Source organism: Oncorhynchus kisutch, unplaced genomic scaffold (genome assembly GCF_002021735.2).
Source record: "Oncorhynchus kisutch isolate 150728-3 unplaced genomic scaffold, Okis_V2 Okis07a-Okis12b_hom, whole genome shotgun sequence".
NCBI classification, from domain to species: Eukaryota; Metazoa; Chordata; class Actinopteri; order Salmoniformes; family Salmonidae; genus Oncorhynchus; species Oncorhynchus kisutch.
Genome location: NW_022261984.1, coordinates 13,116,494 through 13,139,724, shown reverse-complemented (window position 1 = coordinate 13,139,724; position 23,231 = coordinate 13,116,494). Strand labels below are relative to the sequence as shown.

General features: G+C 46.6%; 1 protein-coding gene across 2 annotated transcripts in view; it reads left to right on the top strand.

Annotated features, from left to right (window-relative positions):
* Nucleotides 1-1,741: 1,741 nt before the first annotated feature.
* Nucleotides 1,742-23,231, top strand: part of LOC116360108 (mast/stem cell growth factor receptor kita) — a 99,124-nt gene continuing 77,634 nt past the window's right edge. The window contains exons 1-5 of one of the 2 annotated variants that reach the window (XR_004206912.1): nt 1,742-2,116; nt 18,982-19,269; nt 19,630-19,914; nt 20,415-20,554; nt 21,054-21,222. Coding sequence is in view for 1 of the 2 variants with exons in the window: in XM_031814717.1 (XP_031670577.1) it covers nt 2,062-2,116; nt 18,982-19,269; nt 19,630-19,914; nt 20,415-20,554; nt 21,054-21,222 (937 nt within the window). In the remaining variant the exon portion in view is untranslated. The remainder of the gene's footprint in view (nt 2,117-18,981; nt 19,270-19,629; nt 19,915-20,414; nt 20,555-21,053; nt 21,223-23,231) is intronic. The other variant, XM_031814717.1, reaches the window with a different exon arrangement.

The window sequence follows — 23,231 nt, the reverse complement described above, 5'->3', positions numbered from 1 at the left end:
ATTGTGTGTCCCAAAGAGAATAAGGGTGTTTTCTATGAAATACTTGTTAGGTATGCGTAGCTGGCTGTGAGGGAGTTTTATGTTAAATATTGTGTGTCCCAGTGAGAATAAGGGCGTTTTATATTGAATACTTGTTAGGTATGCGTAACTGGCTGTAAAGGAGTCAGGCGCAGGAGAGCAGAAGTTGGGGAGCCAATGGAGCCTTTTATTTCGGTGAACAAAAAACACACGGCAATAAGAACACTATGGGTTTGACATAACCCAGCGCAAACCAGTTTATCGTGCACATACACGAAACAACACACTATTCCACACACAGACATGGAGGGGAAACAGAGGGTAATATACACGTCTAATACTGAGGGAATTGAAACCAGGTGTGTAGGAAAACAAGACAAAACGAAATGAAATGGCTATTATATATTAAATACTGTGTGTCCCAGTGAGAATAAAGAAGTTTTCTATTAAATACTGTGTGTCCCAGTGAGAATAAAGGTGTTTTTCTAATGAAGAACCACAAGGCTAGAGCTGTACCAGTCATGTGGAGGAGATGTCTTGACACAGCACAAAGCCTACCAGTGTAAATAGTCCTTCAACACCCTAGAGCTCTAGTGAGGCACAACAACACAACTGTTATGAGCTCAGGACACAGACATGTAGCAGGCAGTCACACCACACACACACACACACACACACACACGTACCACACACACACACTCTCTCACACACACACACACACACACACACACACACACACACACACACACACACACACACACACACACACACACACACACACACACACACACACACACACACACACACACACTCACACACTCTCACACACACACACACTCACACACTCTCACACACACACACACACACACACACACACACTCTCTCTCTCACACACACACACACACACACACACACACACACACTGTCTGAATGTTTATAACCGCAGCATGATGATGAGTAATCATCTGAATCATCTAACACAATATTGATTAGTGAAGGTGAAGTGAAACCAAGTGAATAACAAACCATATCACCACCACCATTAACCTACCACTGACAGAGAGAGGACCATTAACCTACCACTGACAGAGAGAGGACCATTAACCTACCACTGACAGAGAGAGGACCATTAACCTACCACTGACAGAGAGAGGACCATTAACCTACCACTGACAGAGAGAGGACCATTAACTTACCACTGACAGAGAGAGGACCATTAACCTACCACTGACAGAGAGAGGACCATTAACCTACCACTGACAGAGAGAGGACCATTAACCTACCACTGACAGAGAGAGGACCATTAACCTACCACTGACAGAGAGAGGACCATTAACCTACCACTGACAGAGAGAGACAGACAGACAGACAGAGACAAGCAGAGAGAGACAGATAGATAGAGAGAAAGAGAGACAGACAGACAGTGAGTGAGTGACAGATAGAGGTAGAGAGAAAGAGAGCGAGAGATGGACAGAAGGACAGACAGACAGAGATGCAGTAGACTGCAGACGCCAAAACACCCTCTTCACTGTCAGTGTCCAGGGGTAATCATTCAAAGTGTGAACGGTGCTTTAAAAATCGCAGATTCATCCTGCGGGAATTCATTTTATGACGAGGCGCTATTTATTTAGAAAAACTGTCAACGTGACTTTGGAGACAGGAGTTGTTCTTCCAGTAATAACGACTCAGCCGCGCGCTGGCGGTGGTCCAGATTGGCTTGCGCACTGGCCGTGGACCTGACTGGCTGGCGATGCGGAACGGATCGGATCGGTATACTGCTGAAGGAGACGAAGACAGGAGGAGAAACGGAGAAGAGTAGAGCGAAAAATGTCTACTGGCCCTTTAAGGAACATTAAAATCCATCGGAGTGTCGTATCAGCCCCTTGAGAGAATCCAATCAGTAGCGTTCCTCCTTCAGTTAGATAGGGACCATACCTCAGCGGTATTGACCCGCTACGCAGTTCACTGTACGGGTAGACACGACAACTTTAGACACACACACAAGTCCAGACGCATGGGGTAGGATTAACAACACAGCTAATCATGAGAGACAACTGGATTCTAGTTATCATGCAGTTTCTGTTGTTTCCGCTGACAGGTGAGTCGCCACGTTTTTCACGTGCTGTTTATTGTGGTTTTACTGTTTTAGGTTTTGGTTGTGGTTTATATATAGCGTGTGTTGTGTTTTATATATAGCGTGTATGGATGGTTATGTTATGGTTTATATTTGGCGTATATGGTTATGTTGTGGTTTATCCAATATCCTGTGGTTGATTATACACCATATATACAAAGGTATGTGGACACCCCTTAAAATGTGTGGATCGGGCTATTTCCACCTCACCCGTTGCAAATCGAGCACACAGACATGCAATCTCCATTGGTAAACATTGTCAGTAGAATGGCCTTACTGAAGACCTCGGTGACTTTCAACGTGGCACCGTCATAGGATGCCACCTTTCCAACTAGTCAGTTCATACAATGTCTGCCGTGCTGGAGCTGCCCCCCGTTTGTTATTGTGAAGTGGAAAAGTCTAGAAGCAACAACGTCTCAGTGATATGCCACACAAGCTCACAGAACGGGACCGCGCGAGTGCTGAAGCACGTAGCGCGTAAAAATAGTTTGTCCTCGGTTGCAACACTCACTACCGAGTTCCTAACGGCCTCTGGAAGCAACGTCACCACAAGAACTGTTCATGACAAGAACTGTTCATCATGAGCTTCAATGGGTTTCCATGGCCGAGCAGCCGCACACAAGCCTAAGATCACCATGCGCAATGCAAAGCTTCGGCTGGAGTGGTTGAATTCTGGAGCAGTTGAAACGCGTTCTCTGGAGTGAAGAATAACGCTTCACCATCTGGCAGTCCGATGGATGAATCTGGGTTTGGCCAACTGTAAAGTTTGGTGGAGGAGGAATAATGGTCTGGGCTTTTGGTCATAGTGTAGGTAGACCTACTGTAGCAGTATAACTTTAGACCGTCCCCTCGCCCATTCCTGGTCATAGTGTAGGTAGACCTACCATGGGGGTGTAGTCTAAGACATGTTGTTTCGGGTGTTGGTATGGAGTGGGGTTGTGTTGGTATGGAGTGGGGTTGTGTTGGTATGGAGTGGGGTTGTGTTGGTAGGGAGTGGGGTTGTGTTGGTAGGGAGTGGGGTTGTTTTGGTAGGGAGTGGGGTTGTTTTGGTAGGGAGTGGGGTTGTTTTGGTAGGGAGTGGGGTGGGGTTGTTTTGGTAGGGAGTGGGGTTGTGTTGGTATGGTATGGAGTGGGGTTGTTGTGTTGGTATGGAGTGGGGTTGTGTTGTGTTGGTATGGAGTGGGGTTGTGTTGTGTTGGTATGGAGTGGGGTTGTGTTGTTTTGGTATGGAGTGGGGTTGTGTTGTGTTGGTATGGAGTGGGGTTGTGTTGTGTTGTGTTGGTATGGAGTGGGGTTGTGTTGGTATGGAGTGGGGTTGTGTTGGTAGGGAGTGAAGTTGTGTTGGTAGGGAGTGGGGTTGTGTTGGTAGGGAGTGGGGTTGTGTTGGTAGGGAGTGGGGTTGTGTTGGTAGGGAGTGGGGTTGTGTTGGTAGGGAGTGGGGTTGTGTTGGTAGGGAGTGGGGTTGTGTTGGTAGGGAGTGAAGTTGTGTTGGTAGGGAGTGGGGTTGTGTTGGTAGGGAGTGGGGTTGTGTTGGTAGGGAGTGGGGTTGTGTTGGTAGGGAGTGGGGTTGTGTTGGTATGGAGTGGGGTTGTGTTGGTAGGGAGTGGGGTTGTGTTGGTAGGGAGTGGGGTTGTGTTGTGTTGTGTTGGTATGGAGGGGGGTTGTGTTGGTAGGGAGTGGGGTTGTGTTGGTATGGAGTGGGGTTGTGTTGGTAGGGAGTGGGGTTGTGTTGTGTTGGTATGGAGGGGGGTTGTGTTGGTAGGGAGTGGGGTTGTGTTGGTATGGAGTGGGGTTGTGTTGTGTTGGTATGGAGGGGGTTGTGTTGGTAGGGAGTGGGGTTGTGTTGGTAGGGAGTGGGGTTGTGTTGGTAGGGAGTGGGGTTGTGTTGGTAGGGAGTGGGGTTGTGTTGGTAGGGAGTGGGGTTGTGTTGGTAGGGAGTGGGGTTGTGTTGGTAGGGAGTGGGGTTGTGTTGATAGGGAGTGGGGTTGTGTTGGTAGGGCGTGGGGTTGTGTTGGTAGGGAGTGGGGTTGTGTTGGTAGGGAGCTTTCCCGGCACTTCCTTGGCCAATGGCCTGTTCTGTATTTTATAGCATCATCTTGGACATTTTAGCTTATTAGGCTATTCCATTGTTTTGTTATGCATGGTAACACACACACACACACACACACACACACACACACACACACACACACACACACACACACACACATTGTTTTGGTTATCCAATTAATTATTCATACAGTTTAGCAACATATGTTGGCTTCCGCGCATAACAGGTGGCAGCAGGCAGGCTAAACATGTCTGGACGTTCAGCCCATGTTGTTTACATTGTTATTACCAGGCTACTGGACTCCAGATGTAGAATGCAGAATAAGCTGATCTGATGCAATAAGCCCATGTTTATTCAACACAGGGCTTAGGCAGGCAGACACACACACACACACACACACACACACACACACACACACACACACACACACACACACACACACACACACACACACACACACACACAGTGGAAGTTGCTGGATATTGGCAGGAACTGGAACAGATTCTTGCGACATGTGGCCGTACATTGTCATGCTGAACCATGAGGTGATGGAGGCGGATGAATGGCACGACAACGAGAGGATTTCATCACGGTATCTCTGTGCATAAAAATGTGCACTGATAAAAATGCAATTGTGTTCGTTGTCCGTAGCTTATGCCTGCCCATACTATAACCCCACCGCCACCATGGGGCACTCTGTTCAAATCAAATCAAATCAAATCAAATCAAATTTATTGTCACATACACATGGTTAGCAGATGTTAATGCGAGTGTAGCGAAATGCTTGTGCTTCTAGTTCCGACAATGCAGTAATAACGAACAAGTAATCTAACTAACAATTCAAAAAAAAACTACTGTCTTATACACAGTGTAAGGGGATAAAGAATATGTACATAAGGATATATGAATGAGTGATGGTACAGAGCAGCATAGGCAAGATACAGTAGATGATATCGAGTACAGTATATACATATGAGATGAGTATGTAAACCAAGTGGCATAGTTAAAGTGGCTAGTGATACATGTATTACATAAGGATGCAGTCGATGATATAGAGTACAGTATCTACGTATGCATATGAGATGAATAATGTAGGGTAAGTAACATTATATAAGGTAGCATTGTTTAAAGTGGCTAGTGATATATTTACATCATTTCCCATCAATTCCCATGATTAAAGTGGCTGGAGTAGAGTCAGTGGCATTGACAGTGTGTTGGCAGTAGCCACTCAATGTTAGTGGTGGCTGTTTAACAGTCTGATGGCCTTGAGATAGAAGCTGTTTTTCAGTCTCTCGGTCCCAGCTTTGATGCACCTGTACTGACCTCGCCTTCTGGATGACAGCGGGGTGAACAGGCAGTGGCTCGGGTGGTTGATGTCCTTGATGATCTTTATGGCCTTCCTGTAGCATCGGGTGGTGTAGGTGTCCTGGAGGGCAGGTAGTTTGCCCCCGGTGATGCGTTGTGCAGACCTCACTACCCTCTGGAGAGCCTTACGGTTGAGGGCGGTGCAGTTGCCATACCAGGCGGTGATACAGCCCGCCAGGATGCTCTCGATTGTGCATCTGTAGAAGTTTGTGAGTGCTTTTGGTGACAAGCCGAATTTCTTCAGCCTCCTGAGGTTGAAGAGGCGCTGCTGCGCCTTCTTCACGATGCTGTCTGTGTGAGTGGACCAATTCAGTTTGTCTGTGATGTGTATGCCGAGGAACTTAAAACTTGCTACCCTCTCCACTACTGTTCCATCGATGTGGATGGGGGGGTGTTCCCTCTGCTGTTTCCTGAAGTCCACAATCATCTCCTTAGTTTTGTTGACATTGAGTGTGAGGTTATTTTCCTGACACCACACTCCGAGGGCCCTCACCTCCTCCCTGTAGGCCGTCTCGTCGTTGTTGGTAATCAAGCCTACCACTGTTGTGTCGTCCGCAAACTTGATGATTGAGTTGGAGGCGTGCGTGGCCACGCAGTCGTGGGTGAACAGGGAGTACAGGAGAGGGCTCAGAACGCACCCTTGTGGGGCCCCAGTGTTGAGGATCAGCGGGGAGGAGATGTTGTTGCCTACCCTCACCACCTGGGGGCGGCCCGTCAGGAAGTCCAGTACCCAGTTGCACAGGGCGGGGTCGAGACCCAGGGTCTCGAGCTTGATGACGAGCTTGGAGGGTACTATGGTGTTGAATGCCGAGCTGTAGTCGATGAACAGCATTCTCACATAGGTATTCCTCTTGTCCAGATGGGTTAGGGCAGTGTGCAGTGTGGTTGAGATTGCATCGTCTGTGGACCTATTTGGGCGGTAAGCAAATTGGAGTGGGTCAAGGGTGTCAGGTAGGGTGGAGGTGATATGGTCCTTGACTAGTCTCTCAAAGCACTTCATGATGACGGATGTGAGTGCTACGGGGCGGTAGTCGTTTAGCTCAGTTACCTTAGCTTTCTTGGGAACAGGAACAATGGTGGCCCTCTTGAAGCATGTGGGAACAGCAGACTGGTATAGGGATTGGTTGAATATGTCCGTAAACACACCGGCCAGCTGGTCTGCGCATGCTCTGAGGGCGCGGCTGGGGATGCCGTCTGGGCCTGCAGCCTTGCGAGGGTTAACACGTTTAAATGTCTTACTCACTTCGGCTGCAGTGAAGGAGAGACCGCATGTTTTCGTTGCAGGCCGTGTCAGTGGCACTGTATTGTCCTCAAAGCGGGCAAAAAAGTTGTTTAGTCTGCCTGGGAGCAAGACATCCTGGTCCGTGACTGGGCTGTCACGTGACTGGGCAACGTTGACATCAGCAAACCACTCGCCCTCACAACGCCATACACACGTGGTCTGCGGTTGTGAGGCCGGTTGGACTTACTGCCAAATTCTCTAAAACGATGTTGGAGGTGGCCTATGGTAAAGAAACTAGCATAATATTCTTTGGCATCAGCTCTGGTGGACATTCCTGCAGTCAGCATGCCAAAAGCACGCTCCCTGAAAACTTGAGACATCTGTAGCATTGTGTTGTGTGACTAAACTGCACATTTTAGAGTGTATATATTTCTTTTTACAGTGTACTGTTGTACACACACACAGACACGCACGCACACACACGCACACACGCACGCACACACACACACACACACACACACACACACACACACACACAGAGACACACACACACAGAGACACACACACACAGAGACACACACACACACACACACACACAGACACACACACACACACACACAGACACACACACACACACACACAGACACACACACAGACACACACACAGACACAGACACACACACACACAGGTGTGTGCCCTATAATGTTGTTTACATCAAGCTATAACGGTAGTGTAATCTGTCATCTTCAACCTGTTCCTTCAAGCCCAGAGTCACACTATTAGAAGTGGCACCCAATCCCCTAGTTAGTGCACTACTTTTGACCAGATATCTATGGGCCCTGGTTAAAAGTAGTGCACTAACTAGGGAATAGGGTGCCATTTGGGATGCTGACTATGTATTTGCATAACTGTATCCCAAGGTAGTTGGTCGTATCCGGGCTTTTCCCAGGAAAAGGTGTGTGTTTGTGTCTGTGTGTCTGTGTGTGTGTGTGTGTGTGTGTGTGTCTAAAGCTGTTACCGCCACACCAGCAGTTACAAATCATGACGGCAGTCAAATTCCACTTAACCATTTAGTCGCTGTAACTATTGGTTGCAAGTTCAAATTCAGGGTAGCCTAGTGGTTAGAGTGTAGAGGTGGCAGGGTAGCCTAGTGGTTAGAGCGTTGGACTAGTAACCAAAAGGTTGCAAGTTCAAAACCCCCGAGCTGACAAGGTACAAATGTGTCGTTCTGCCCCTGAACAGGCAGTTAACCCACTGTTCCTAGTCCGTCATTGAAAATAAGAATTTAGTTAAATAAAAGTTAAATAAAAAAATTGAAAACTAGGCTTCAAAACGGCATCCTATTTCCCTATGGGCTCTGGTCTAAAGTAGTGCACTACATAGGGAATAGGGCTCTGGTCTAAAGTAGTGCACTACATAGGGAATAGGGCTCTGGTCTAAAGTAGTGCACTACATAGGGAATAGGGCTCTGGTCTAAAGTAGTGCACTACATAGGGAATAGGTCTCTGGTCTAAAGTAGTGTACTACATAGGGAATAGGGCTCTGGTCTAAAGTAGTGCACTACATAGGGAATAGGGCTCTGGTCTAAAGTAGTGCACTACATAGGGAATAGGGCTCTGGTCTAAAGTAGTGCACTACATAGGGAATAGGGCTCTGGTCTAAAGTAGTGCACTACATAGGGAATAGGGCTCTGGTCTAAAGTAGTGCACTACATAGGGAATAGGGCTCTGGTCTAAAGTAGTGCACTATATAGGGAATAGGGCTCTGGTCTAAAGTAGTGCACTATATAGGGAATAGGGCTCTGGTCTAAAGTAGTGCACTACATAGGGAATAGGGCTCTGGTCTAAAGTAGTGCACTACATAGGGAATAGGGCTCTGGTCTAAAGTAGTGCACTACATAGGGAATAGGGCTCTGGTCTAAAGTAGTGCACTACATAGGGAATAGGGCTCTGGTCTAAAGTAGTGCACTATATAGGGAATAGGGCTCTGGTCTAAAGTAGTGCACTACATAGGGAATAGGGCTCTGGTCTAAAGTAGTGCACTGCATAGGGAATAGGGCTCTGGTCTAAAGTAGTGCACTGCATAGGGAATAGGGCTCTGGTCTAAAGTAGTGCACTACATAGGGAATAGGGCTCTGGTCTAAAGTAGTGCACTACATAGGGAATAGGGCTCTGGTCTAAAGTAGTGCACTACATAGGGAATAGGGCTCTGGTCTAAAGTAGTGTACTACATAGGGAATAGGGCTCTGTTCTAAAGTAGTGCACTACATAGGGAATAGGGCTCTGGTCTAAAGTAGTGCACTATATATGTAATAGGGTCCTGTTGTAAAGTAGTGCACTATATATGTAATAGGGTCCTGTTGTAAAGTAGTGCACTATATAGGGAATAGCGTTCCATAGGGTTGTGGTCTAAAGTAGTGCACTATATAGGGAATAGGGTCCTGTTGTAAAGTAGTGCACTATATATGTAATAGGGTCCTGTTGTAAAGTAGTGCACTATATAGGGAATAGGGCTCTGGTCTAAAGTAGTGTACTACATAGGGAATAGGGCTCTGGTCTAAGGTAGTGCACTATATATGTAATAGGGTCCTGTTGTAAAGTAGTGCACTATATATGTAATAGGGTCCTGTTGTAAAGTAGTGCACTATATATGTAATAGGGTCCTGTTGTAAAGTAGTGCACTATATATGTAATAGGGTCCTGTTGTAATAGGGTCCTGTTGTAAAGTAGTGCACTATATATGTAATAGTGTCCTGTTGTAAAGTAGTGCACTATATATGTAATAGGGTCCTGTTGTAAAGTAGTGCACTATATATGTAATAGGGTGCCAACCCTTTTATTCTTTATTGTACCTTTACTTAACTAGGCAAGTCAGTTAAGAACAAATTCTTATTTTCAATGACGGCCTAGGAACAGTGGGTTAACTGCCTGTTCAGGGGCAGAACGACACATTTGTACCTTGTCAGCTCGGGGTTTGAACTTGCAACCTTTCGGTTACTAGTCCAACGCTCTAACCACTAGGCTACCTGCCGCCCCAGGGTCAGAAGCAGTGCACTAAATATGGAATAGGGTGCCAACTCTGGTCAGAAGTAGTGCACTAAATTTGGAATAGAGGTGCCAACTCTGGTCAGAAGTAGTGCACTACATAGGGAATAGGGTGCCATTTGGAACAAAAGTCTAGACTTCTGAAGATCGACACATGATTTGCCTGGCAGGTTTTCCACCAACATGATCTTCATGTGACCGTTCGTGCCCCAGGGCCGTCAGTCCATGCCTGCATCACAAATGGAACCCTATTCCCTATGTAGTGCACTACTTTTGACCAGGGTTGGCACCTCTTCCATATTTAGTGCACTACTTTTGAACAGAGTTGGCACCCTATTCCATATTTAGTGCACTACTTTTGAACAGAGTTGGCACCTCTATTCCATATTTAGTGCACTACTTTTGACCAGGGTTGGCACCCTATTCCATATTTAGTGCACTACCTTTGAACAGAGTTGGCACCTCTATTCCATATTTAGTGCACTACTTTTGACCAGGGTTGGCACCCTATTCCATATTTAGTGCACTACTTTTGACCAGGGTTGGCACCCTATTCCATATTTAGTGCACTACTTTTGACCATAGTTAGCACCCTATTCCCTATATAGTGCACTACTTTTGACCAGGGTTGGCACCATATTCCCTATATATTACACTACTTTTGACCAGGGTTGGCACCCTATTCCCTATATAGTGCACTACTTTTGACCAGAGTCGGCACCCTATTCCCTATATAGTGCACTACTTTTGACCAGGGTTGGCACCCTATTCCATATATAGTACACTACTTTTGACCAGAGTCGGCACCCTATTCCCTATATAGTGCACTACTTTTGACCAGAGTTGGCACCCTATTCCCTATGTAGTGCACTACTTTTGACCAGGGTTGGCACCCTATTCCCTATGTAGTGCACTACTTTTGACCTGAGTCGGCACCCTATTCCATATATAGTACACTACTTTTGACCAGGGTTGGCACCCTATTCCCTATATAGTGCACTACTTTTGACCAGGGTTGGCACCCTATTCCCTATATATTACACTACTTTTGACCAGGGCTGGCACCCTATTCCCTATATAGTGCACTACTTTTGACCAGAGTCGGCACGCTATTCCCTATATAGTGCACTACTTTAGACCAGAGTCGGCACCCTATTCCATATATAGTACACTACTTTTGACCAGGGTTGGCACCCTATTCCATATATAGTACACTACTTTTGACCAGAGTCGGCACCCTATTCCCTATGTAGTGCACTACTTTTGACCAGAGTCGGCACCCTATTCCCTATGTAGTGCACTACTTTAGACCAGAGCCCTATGGCACCCTATTCCCTATATAGTGCACTACTTTTGACCAGAGTCGGCACCCTATTCCCTATATAGTGCACTACTTTAGACCAGAGTCGGCACCCTATTCCATATTTAGTGCACTACTTTTGACCAGGGTTGGCACCCTATTCCCTATGTAGTGCACTACTTTTGACCAGAGTCGGCACCCTATTCCCTATGTAGTGCACTACTTTTGACCAGAGTCGGCACCCTATTCCTTATGTAGTGCACTACTTTAGACCAGAGCCCTATGGCACCCTATTCCCTATGTAGTGCACTACTTTTGACCAGGGTTGGCACCCTATTCCCTTTGTAGTGCACTACTTTTGACCAGAGTCGGCACCCTATTCCCTATATAGTGCACTACTTTTGACCAGAGTCGGCACCCTATTCAATATATAGTACACTACTTTTGACCAGGGTTGGCACCCTATTCCCTATGTAGTGCACTACTTTTGACCAGAGTCGGCACCCTATTCCATATATAGTACACTACTTTTGACCAGGGTTGGCACCCTATTCCCTATATAGTGCACTACTTTTGACCAGGGTTGGCACCCTATTCCCTATATATTACACTACTTTTGACCAGGGTTGGCACCCTATTCCCTATATAGTGCACTACTTTTGACCAGAGTCGGCACCCTATTCCATATATAGTACACTACTTTTGACCAGGGTTGGCACCCTATTCCCTATATAGTACACTACTTTTGACCAGGGTTGGCACCCTATTCCCTATGTAGTGCACTACTTTAGACCAGAGCCCTATGGCACCCTATTCCATATATAGTACACTACTTTTGACCAGGGTTGGCACCCTATTCCATATATAGTACACTACTTTTGACTAGAGTTGGCACCCTATTCCCTATATAGTTCACTACTTTAGACCAGAGCCCTATGGCACCCTATTCCATATATAGTACACTACTTTTGACCAGGGTTGGCACCCTATTCCCTATATAATGCACTACTTTAGACCAGAGCCCTATGGCACCCTATTCCATATATAGTACACTACTTTTGACCAGGGTTGGCACCCTATTCCCTATATAGTGCACTACGTCAGACCAGAGTTAGCACCCTATTCTCTAAGTAGTGCACTACTTTTGACCATAGTTAGCACCCTATTCCCTATATAGTGCACTACTTTTGACCAGAGTCGGCACCCTATTCCATATATAGTACACTACTTTTGACCAGAGTCGGCACCCTATTCCCTATATAGTTCACTACTTTAGACCAGAGCCCTATGGCACCCTATTCCTATGGCACCCAGACCAGAGTTAGCACCCTATTCTCTAAGTAGTGCACTACTTTTGACCATAGTTAGCACCCTATTCCCTATATAGTGCACTACTTTTCACCAGGGTTGGCACCCTATTCCATATATATTACACTACTTTTGACCAGGGTTGGCACCCTATTCCCTATATAGTGCACTACTTTTGACCAGAGTCGGCACCCTATTCCCTATATAGTGCACTACTTTTCACCAGGGTTGGCACCCTATTCCATATATAGTACACTACTTTTGACCAGAGTTGGCACCCTATTCCCTATGTAGTGCACTACTTTTGACCAGGGTTGGCACCCTATTCCCTATGTAGTGCACTACTTTTGACCAGAGTCGGCACCCTATTCCATATATAGTACACTACTTTTGACCAGGGTTGGCACCCTATTCCCTATATAGTGCACTACTTTTGACCAGGGTTGGCACCCTATTCCCTATATATTACACTACTTTTGACCAGGGTTGGCACCCTATTCCCTATATAGTGCACTACTTTTGACCAGAGTCGGCACCCTATTCCCTATATAGTGCACTACTTTAGACCAGAGTCGGCACCCTATTCCATATATAGTACACTACTTTTGACCAGGGTTGGCACCCTATTCCATATATAGTACACTACTTTTGACCAGAGTTGGCACCCTATTCCCTATGTAGTGCACTACTTTTGACCAGAGTTGGCACTCTATTCCCTATGTAGTGCACTACTTTAGACCAGAGCCCTATGGCACCCTATTCCCTATGTAGTGCACTACTTTTGACCAGGGTTGGCACCCTATTCCCTATGTAGTGCACTACTTTTGACCAGAGTCGGCACCCTATTCCCTATATAGTGCACTACTTTTGACCAGAGTCGGCACCCTATTCAATATATAGTACACTACTTTTGACCAGGGTTGGCACCCTATTCCCTATGTAGTGCACTACTTTTGACCAGAGTCGGCACCCTATTCCCTATATAGTGCACTACTTTTGACCAGGGTTGGCACCCTATTCCCTATATAGTGCACTACTTTTGACCAGAGTCGGCACCCTATTCCCTATATAGTGCACTACTTTAGACCAGAGTCGGCACCCTATTCCATATATAGTACACTACTTTTGACCAGGGTCGGCACCCTATTCCATATTTAGTTCACTACTTTTGACCAGGGTTGGCACCCTATTCCATATATAGTACACTACTTTTGACCAGAGTTGGCACCCTATTCCCTATGTAGTGCACTACTTTTGACCAGGGTTAGCACCCTATTCCCTATGTAGTGCACTACTTTTGACCAGAGTCGGCACCCTATTCCCTATGTAGTGCACTACTTTTGACCAGAGTCGGCACCCTATTCCCTATGTAGTGCACTACTTTAGACCAGAGTCGGCACCCTATTCCATATATAGTACACTACTTTTGACCAGGGTTGGCACCCTATTCCCTATATAGTGCACTACTTTTGACCAGGGTTGGCACCCTATTCCCTATATAGTACACTACTTTTGACCAGGGTTGGCACCCTATTCCCTATATAGTGCACTACTTTAGACCAGAGCCCTATGGCACCCTATTCCATATATAGTACACTACTTTTGACCAGAGTTGGCACCCTATTCCCTATATAGTGCATTACTTTAGACCAGAGCCCTATGGCACCCTATTCCATATATAGTACACTACTTTTGACCAGGGTTGGCACCCTATTCCCTATTTAGTTCAGTACTTTGACCAGGGTTGCCACCCTATTCCCTATATAGTTCACTACTTTAGACCAGAGCCCTATGGCACCCTATTCCCTATGTAGTGCACTAATTTTGACCAGGGTTGGCACCCTATTCCATATATAGTACACTACTTTTGACCAGGGTTGGCACCCTATTCCCTATATAGTACACTACTTTTGACCAGGGTTGGCACCCTATTCCCTATATAGTGCACTACTTTAGACCAGAGCCCTATGGCACCCTATTCCATATATAGTACACTACTTTTGACCAGAGTTGGCACCCTATTCCCTATATAGTGCATTACTTTAGACCAGAGCCCTATGGCACCCTATTCCATATATAGTACACTACTTTTGACCAGGGTTGGCACCCTATTCCCTATTTAGTTCACTACTTTAGACCAGAGCACTATGGCACCCTATTCCCTATGTAGTGCACTACTTTTGACCAGGGTTGGCACCCTATTCCATATATAGTACACTACTTTTGACCAGGGTTGGCACCCTATTCCATATTTAGTTCACTACTTTTGACCAGGGTTGGCACCCTATTCCATATGTAGTACACTACTTTTGACCAGAGTTGGCACCCTATTCCCTATGTAGTGCACTACTTTTGACCAGGGTTGGCACCCTATTCCCTATGTAGTGCACTACTTTTGACCAGGGTTGGCACTCTATTCCCTATGTAGTGCACTACTTTAGACCAGAGTCCTATGGCACCCTATTCCCTATGTAGTGCACTACTTTTGACCAGGGTTGGCACGCTATTCCCTATGTAGTGCACTACTTTTGACCAGGGTTGGCACCCTATTCCCTATATAGTGCACTACTTTTGACCAGGGTTGGCACCCTATTCCCTATGTAGTGCACTACTTTTGACCAGGGTTGGCACCCTATTCCCTATGTAGTGCACTACTTTTGACCAGGGTTGGCACCCTATTCCCTATGTAGTGCACTATTTTTGACCAGAGTTGGCACCCTATTCCCTATGTAGTGCACTACTTTAGACCAGGGTTGGCACCCTATTCCCTATATAGTGCACTACTTTTGACCAGGGTTGGCACCCTATTCCCTATGTAGTGCACTACTTTTGACCAGGGTTGGCACCCTATTCCCTATGTAGTGCACTACTTTTGACCGGGACCAATAGGGACACAAAGGGGAAAAAACACTTTTCTGACCCAATGTTTTTCCTCCTCTAGAAGCCTGCTGATTGATTGGCTGATTGATTGGCTGATTGATTGGCTGATTGATTGGCTGATTGATTGGCTGATTGATTGGCTGATTGATTGGCTGATTGATTGGCTGATTGATTCACCTTGTCAATGTCCTTATTTGTCTGTTATGGATAATGATGAGTTGAGCTGTTTGGGTTTTATGAGGTCATCACCAGGCGTTGGTCCTAATTCTCCCTGTTGGAAGATCAAACCTTCAGCCAGATTGATGTTGGTCTATTAATGACTGAACCATGACTGTCCACTGTTACACCAGTCTGTTACTAGACTGAACCATGACTGTCCACTGTTACACCAGTCTGTTACACCAGTCTGTTACTAGACTGAACCATGACTGTCCACTGTTACACCAGTCTGTTACTAGACTGAACCATGACTGTCCTCTGTTACACCAGTCTGTTACACCAGTCTAGACTGAAACATGACTGTCCACTGTTACACCAGTCTGTTACTAGACTGAACCATGACTGTCCACTGTTACACCAGTCTTTTACTAGACTGAACCATGACTGTCCACTGTTACACCAGTCTGTTACTAGACTGAACCATGACTGTCCACTGTTACACCAGTCTAGACTGAACCATGACTGTCCACTGTTACACCAGTCTAGACTGAACCATGACTGTCCACTGTTACACCAGTCTAGACTGAACCATGACTGTCCACTGTTATACCAGTCTGTTACACCAGTCTGTTACTAGACTGAACCATGACTGTCCACTGTTACACCAGTCTGTTACTAGACTGAACCATGACTGTCCACTGTTACACCAGTCTGTTACACCAGTCTGTTACTAGACTGAACCATGACTGTCCACTGTTACACCAGTCTGTTACACCAGTCTGTTACTAGACTGAACCATGACTGTCCACTGTTACACCAGTCTGTTACTAGACTGAACCATGACTGTCCACTGTTACACCAGTCTAGACTGAACCATGACTGTCCACTGTTACACCAGTCTAGACTGAACCATGACTGTCCACTGTTATACCAGTCTGTTACACCAGTCTGTTACTAGACTGAACCATGACTGTCCACTGTTACACCAGTCTGTTACTAGACTGAACCATGACTGTCCACTGTTACACCAGTCTGTTACACCAGTCTGTTACTAGACTGAACCATGACTGTCCACTGTTACACCAGTCTGTTACACCAGTCTGTTACTAGACTGAACCATGACTGTCCACTGTTACACCAGTCTGTTACTAGACTGAACCATGACTGTCCACTGTTACACCAGTCTGTTACACCAGTCTGTTACTAGACTGAACCATGACTGTCCACTGTTACACCAGTCTGTTACACCAGTCTGTTACTAGACTGAACCATGACTGTCCACTGTTATACCAGTCTGTTACACCAGTCTGTTACTAGACTGAACCATGACTGTCCACTGTTACACCAGTCTGTTACACCAGTCTGTTACTAGACTGAACCATGACTGTCCACTGTTACACCAGTCTGTTACACCAGTCTGTTACTAGACTGAACCATGACTGTCCACTGTTACACCAGTCTGTTACACCAGTCTGTTACTAGACTGAACCATGACTGTCCACTGTTACACAAGTCTGTTACTAGACTGAACCATGACTGTCCACTGTTACACCAGTCTAGACTGAACCATGACTGTCCACTGTTATACCAGTCTGTTACTAGACTGAACCATGACTGTCCACTATTACAGCAGTCTGTTACACCAGTCTGTTACTAGACTGAACCATGACTGTCCACTGTTACACCAGTCTGTTACACCAGTCTGTTACTAGACTGAACCATGACTGTCCACTGTTACACCCGTCTGTTACTAGACTGAACCATGACTGTCCACTATTACAGCAGTCTGTTACACCAGTCTGTTACTAGACTGAACCATGACTGTCCACTGTTACACCAGTCTGTTACTAGACTGAACCATGACTGTCCACTGTTACACCAGTCTGTTACTAGACTGAACCATGACTGTCCACTGTTACACCAGTCTGTTACACCAGTCTGTTACTAGACTGAACCATGACTGTCCACTGTTACACCAGTCTGTTACTAGACTGAACCATGACTGTACACTGTTACACCAGTCTGTTACACCAGTCTGTTACTAGACTGAACCATGACTGTCCACTGTTACACCAGTCTGTTACTAGACTGAACCATGACTGTTCACTGTTACACCAGTCTGTTACACCAGTCTGTTACTAGACTGAACCATGACTGTTCACTGTTACACCAGTCTGTTACACCAGTCTGTTACTAGACTGAACCATGACTGTCCACTGTTACACCAGTCTGTTACTAGACTGAACCATGACTGTCCACTGTTACACCAGTCTGTTACACCAGTCTGTTACTAGACTGAACCATGACTGTCCACTGTTACACCAGTCTGTTACACCAGTCTAGACTGAACCATGACTGTCCACTGTTACACCAGTCTGTTACACCAGTCTGTTACTAGACTGAACCATGACTGTCCACTGTTACACCAGTCTGTTACACCCGTCTGTTACTAGACTGAACCATGACTGTCCACTGTTACACCAGTCTGTTACACCAGTCTGTTACTAGACTGAACCATGACTGTCCACTGTTACACCATTCTGTTACTAGACTGAACCATGACTGTCCACTGTTACACCAGTCTGTTACTAGACTGAACCATGACTGTTCACTGTTACACCAGTCTGTTACACCAGTCTGTTACTAGACTGAACCATGACTGTTCACTGTTACACCAGTCTGTTACACCAGTCTGTTACACCAGTCTGTTACTAGACTGAACCATGACTGTCCACTGTTACACCAGTCTGTTACACCAGTCTGTTACACCAGTCTGTTACTAGACTGAACCATGACTGTCCACTGTTACACCAGTCTGTTACACCAGTCTAGATTGAACCATGACTGTCCACTGTTACGCCAGTCTGTTACACCAGTCTGTCACTAGACTGAACCATGACTGTCCACTGTTACACCAGTCTGTTACACCCGTCTGTTACTAGACTGAACCATGACTGTCCACTGTTACACCAGTCTGTTACTAGACTGAACCATGACTGTCCACTGTTACACCAGTCTGTTACTAGACTGAACCATGACTGTCCACTGTTACACCAGTCTGTTACACCAGTCTGTTACTAGATTGAACCATGACTGTCCACTGTTACACCCGTCTGTTACTAGACTGAACCATGACTGTCCACTGTTACACCAGTCTGTTACTAGACTGAACCATGACTGTCCACTGTTACACCAGTCTGTTACTAGACTGAACCGTGACTGTCTAAAGAATCTCCTTGGGTGACATGACATGTTTCTTCTCTTTTCTACCCCAATATTTCTATTCACTCACGATGCTACCTTTTCTGTGTGCAGGTTTTTGTCCTAGCCCAGCTCTAACACACCTAAATCAACTTTCCGTGGTCTAAATTTAAGTGTCATGTTTGATTCAGGTGTGTTGTGTTGTTACAGTGCTGGGCTAGAACAAAAGCCTAAACACACAGCCATTACAGCCTAGTCGACTGTATACCATATATGGGCGTGTTCCGTGTGTTCAACAGGTTGGTCCAATCCCGTCATCTTCCCCAGCGGACCTCACCTGGTGGTTCCGAAAGGCGGTGCTCTGGAACTCCGCTGCCATGACAACAACACCAACACTCCATCCACTGTTGTTTCACGGGGGTTGAGGTGGCAGAGAGAGAAGGGCAGTCGGCTGGAGGGGGAGGTAGAGGAGGGAGGAGGGGTAGTGTTTGTTCGGGTGCAGTCTGCCCAGGGATATCACATGGGACGATACGCCTGTGTCAACAACAACACCAAGGAGCACTCCTCCATCTACGTCTTTGTGAAAGGTGAGAGGTGTGTGTTGGGTGTGTGTGTGTGTGTTTGTCTATGACTCTGTCTATGTAGGCTTTTCTCTCTGTCTGTATGTCTCTCTCTCTGTCTGTCTCTCTGTCTGTATGTCTCTCTCTCTGTCTGTCTCTCTGTCTGTATGTCTCTCTGTCTCTCTCTGTTTCTCTCTCTCTCTCTGTTTCTCTCTCTCTCTCTGTCTCTCTCTCTCTCGGTCTCTGTCTCTCTTTCTGTCTCTCTCTCTGTATCTGTGAGCATATGTATCACCCTCCCTCCCTTCCCTATGTTGTCTTGCATAAACCCAATCTCTCCATCTCTTCTGTTTTCCTACCTAACCCAAATTCTCTCCCTCCCACCCCCAGACCCCCAGAGTCCGTTTCAGCGTTCTATGGTGAACAGCATTCTGGTCCGCGTCGGGGAGAACCTGACTTTACCATGCCTGGTCACCGACCCTGATGTGACCCCCGTGACCTTACAGACCTGTGACTTACAACCTTTACCCTCCAACCTCCATTACCACTCTGACCCCCAGCGCGGCGTCATCATCGGCAACGCCAGGAAGGAGTACGAGGGTTGCTACTATTGCTTGGGCGAGCTGGCAGGTGCCACCGTGAGGTCGAGCCAGTATATTGTGGACGTACGGCTAGGTGAGAGATGAGAGGGAAGGGGGAGAGGGGGGAGGGAAGGGGGAGAGGGGGGAGGGAAGGGGGGGGAGAGAGAGATAGAAAGGAGATGCTCGAGGGATGGATGTTGGGAGTAGGGAGGGAAAAAGAGAGATCTCCAGGCAGCATACTCATTTTTGCATACACAGAATTTGTGCCACAAAGCACCTCTATGTGACTCTATGTTAACAGTTAAACATGAACCACCTCTATGTGACTCTGTTAACAGTTAGACATGAACCACCTCTATGTGACTCTGTTAACAGTTAGACATGAACCACCTCTATGTGACTCTATGTTAACCATTAGACATGAACCACATCTATGTGACTTTATGTTAACAGTTAGACATGGACCACCTCTATGTTAACAGTTAGACATGAACCACCTCTATGTTAACAGTTAAACATGGTCCAGCTCCAAACAGGGTCCTGTCTGACATACTGTATGTTTATATCCACCCTCCCTCTCCTCTGCCCACCCAGTCCCTGAGCAGCCTCCAGTGATCAGTCTGTCCCAGAGAGAGAGGGTGATCCTGAGGAGAGGAGAGCAGTTTGAGATCACCTGCAGCTCCTCCAACGTCAACCCTGACTTCAGCATTAAGTGGGACTTCCCTGTTGGAGCGGTGAGACTGGCTTCATACTGACTCTCTGTCTCTGTCTCTCTTTCTGTCTCTCTCTCTCTCTCTCTGTCTCTCTCTCCCTTTCTCTCTCTCTCTCTCTCCTTTCTCTCTCTCTCTGTCTCTCTCTCTCCCTTTCTCTCTCTCTCTCTCTCTGTCTCTGTCTCTGTCTCTCTCTCTCTCTCTCTCTCTCTCTCTGTCACTCTCTCTCTCTCTCTCTCTCTCTCTCTGTCACTCTCTCTACCTTTCTCTCTCTCTCTTTCTCTCTCTACCTTTCTCTCTCTCTCTTTCTCTCTCTCTTCCTTTCTCTCTCTTTCTCTCTCTCTCTCTTTCCCTTTCTCTCTCTCTCTCTCTCTCTCTCCCCCCTGTCTTTATCAAAGGTAATAGACGTTATATAGTGCCACAACGTAGTAACTTCTACCAGTACACTAACCATGACCCACCTGAGAGTCCAGTATAGTGAACCCCTGAACTCTAACCCCTGAACTCTGACCCCTGTCTGCAGCGTGCCTTCCAGGCCCACACCTCCCACATCCTGGCTGGTTACCGTGGTTACAAACGCTCCACCTCCCTCTGGATCACCTCTGTCAACCAATCAGACGCCGGGACATACCGATGCCACGCCCACAACGAGAGGGGCGCCACCACCGATACCCTGCACCTGGATGTCCGTGGTGAGTGCGTGTAATTGATGGAATTTGTTAACCTCTATAACACTGTAACTGAGGATAGTCTAACCCTGTCAGAGAGAGGGAGAGTCTTACCCTGTCTCAGAGAGGGAGAGTCTAACCCTGTCAGAGAGAGGGAGAGTCTAACCCTGTCAGAGAGAGGGAGAGTCTAACCCTGTCTCAGAGAGGGAGAGTCTAACCCTGTCTCAGAGAGGGAGAGTCTAACCCTGTCTCAGAGAGGGAGAGTCTAACCCTGTCTCAGAGAGGGAGAGTCTAACCCTGTCTCAGAGAGGGAGAGTCTAACCCTGTCTCAGAGAGGGAGAGTCTAACCCTGTCTCAGAGAGGGAGAGTCTAACCCTGTCTCAGAGAGGGAGAGTCTAACCCTGTCTCAGAGAGGGAGAGTCTAACCCTGTCTCAGAGAGGGAGAGTCTAACCCTGTCTCAGAGAGGGAGAGTCTAACCCTGTCTCAGAGAGGGAGAGTCTAACCCTGTCTCAGAGAGGGAGAGTCTAACCCTGTCTCAGAGAGGGAGAGTCTAACCCTGTCTCAGAGAGGGAGAGTCTAACCCTGTCTCAGAGAGGGAGAGTCTAACCCTGTCTCAGAGAGGGAGAGTCTAACCCTGTCAGGAGAGTCTACCTGTCTCAGAGAGGGAGAGTCTAACCCTGTCTCAGAGAGGGAAAGTCTAACCCTGTCTCAGCCTGTCAGAGAGAGGGAGAGTCTAACCCTGTCTCAGAGAGGGAGAGTCTAACCCTGTCTCAGCCTGTCAGAGAGAGGGAGAGTCTCAGCCTGTCAGAGAGAGGGAGAGTCTCAGCCTGTCAGAGACAGAGCCATATTTAGTGCACTATTTTTGACCAGGGTTGGCACCTCTATTCCATATTTAGTGCAGTACTTTTGAACAGAGTTGGCACGCTATTCCCTATATAGTACACTACTTTTGACCAGGGTTGGCACCCTATTCCCTATATAGTACACTAATTTTGACCAGGACCCTATTCCCTATATAGTACACTACTTTTGACCAGGGTTGGCACCCTATTCCCTATGTAGTGCACTACTTTTGACCAGAGTCGGCACCCTATTCCCTATATAGTGCACTACTTTTGACCAGGGTTGGCACCCTATTCCCTATGTAGTGCACTATTTTTGACCAGAGTCGGCACCCTATTCCCTATATAGTGCACTACTTTTGACCAGGGTTGGCACCCTATTCCCTATATAGTGCACTACTTTTAACCAGGGTTGGCACCCTATTCCCTATGTAGTGCACTACTTTTGACCGGGACCAATAGGGACACAAAGGGGAAAAAACACTTTTCTGACCCAATGTTTTTCCTCCTCTAGAAGCCTGCTGATTGATTGGCTGATTGATTGGCTGATTGATTAGCTGATTGATTGGCTGATTGATTGGCTGATTGATTGGCTGATTGATTGGCTGATTGATTGGCTGATTGATTCACCTTGTCAATGTCCTTATTTGTCTGTTATGGATAATGATGAGTTGAGCTGTTTGGGTTTTATGAGGTCATCACCAGGCGTTGGTCCTAATTCTCCCTGTTGGAAGATCAAACCTTCAGCCAGATTGATGTTGGTCTATTAATGACTGAACCATGACTGTCCACTGTTACACCAGTCTGTTACTAGACTGAACCATGACTGTCCACTGTTACACCAGTCTGTTACACCAGTCTGTTACTAGACTGAACCATGACTGTCCACTGTTACACCAGTCTGTTACTAGACTGAACCATGACTGTCCACTGTTACACCAGTCTGTTACTAGACTGAACCATGACTGTTCACTGTTACACCAGTCTGTTACACCAGTCTGTTACTAGACTGAACCATGACTGTCCACTGTTACACCAGTCTGTTACACCAGTCTGTTACTAGACTGAACCATGACTGTCCACTGTTATACCAGTCTGTTACACCAGTCTGTTACTAGACTGAACCATGACTGTCCACTGTTACACCAGTCTGTTACACCAGTCTGTTACTAGACTGAACCATGACTGTC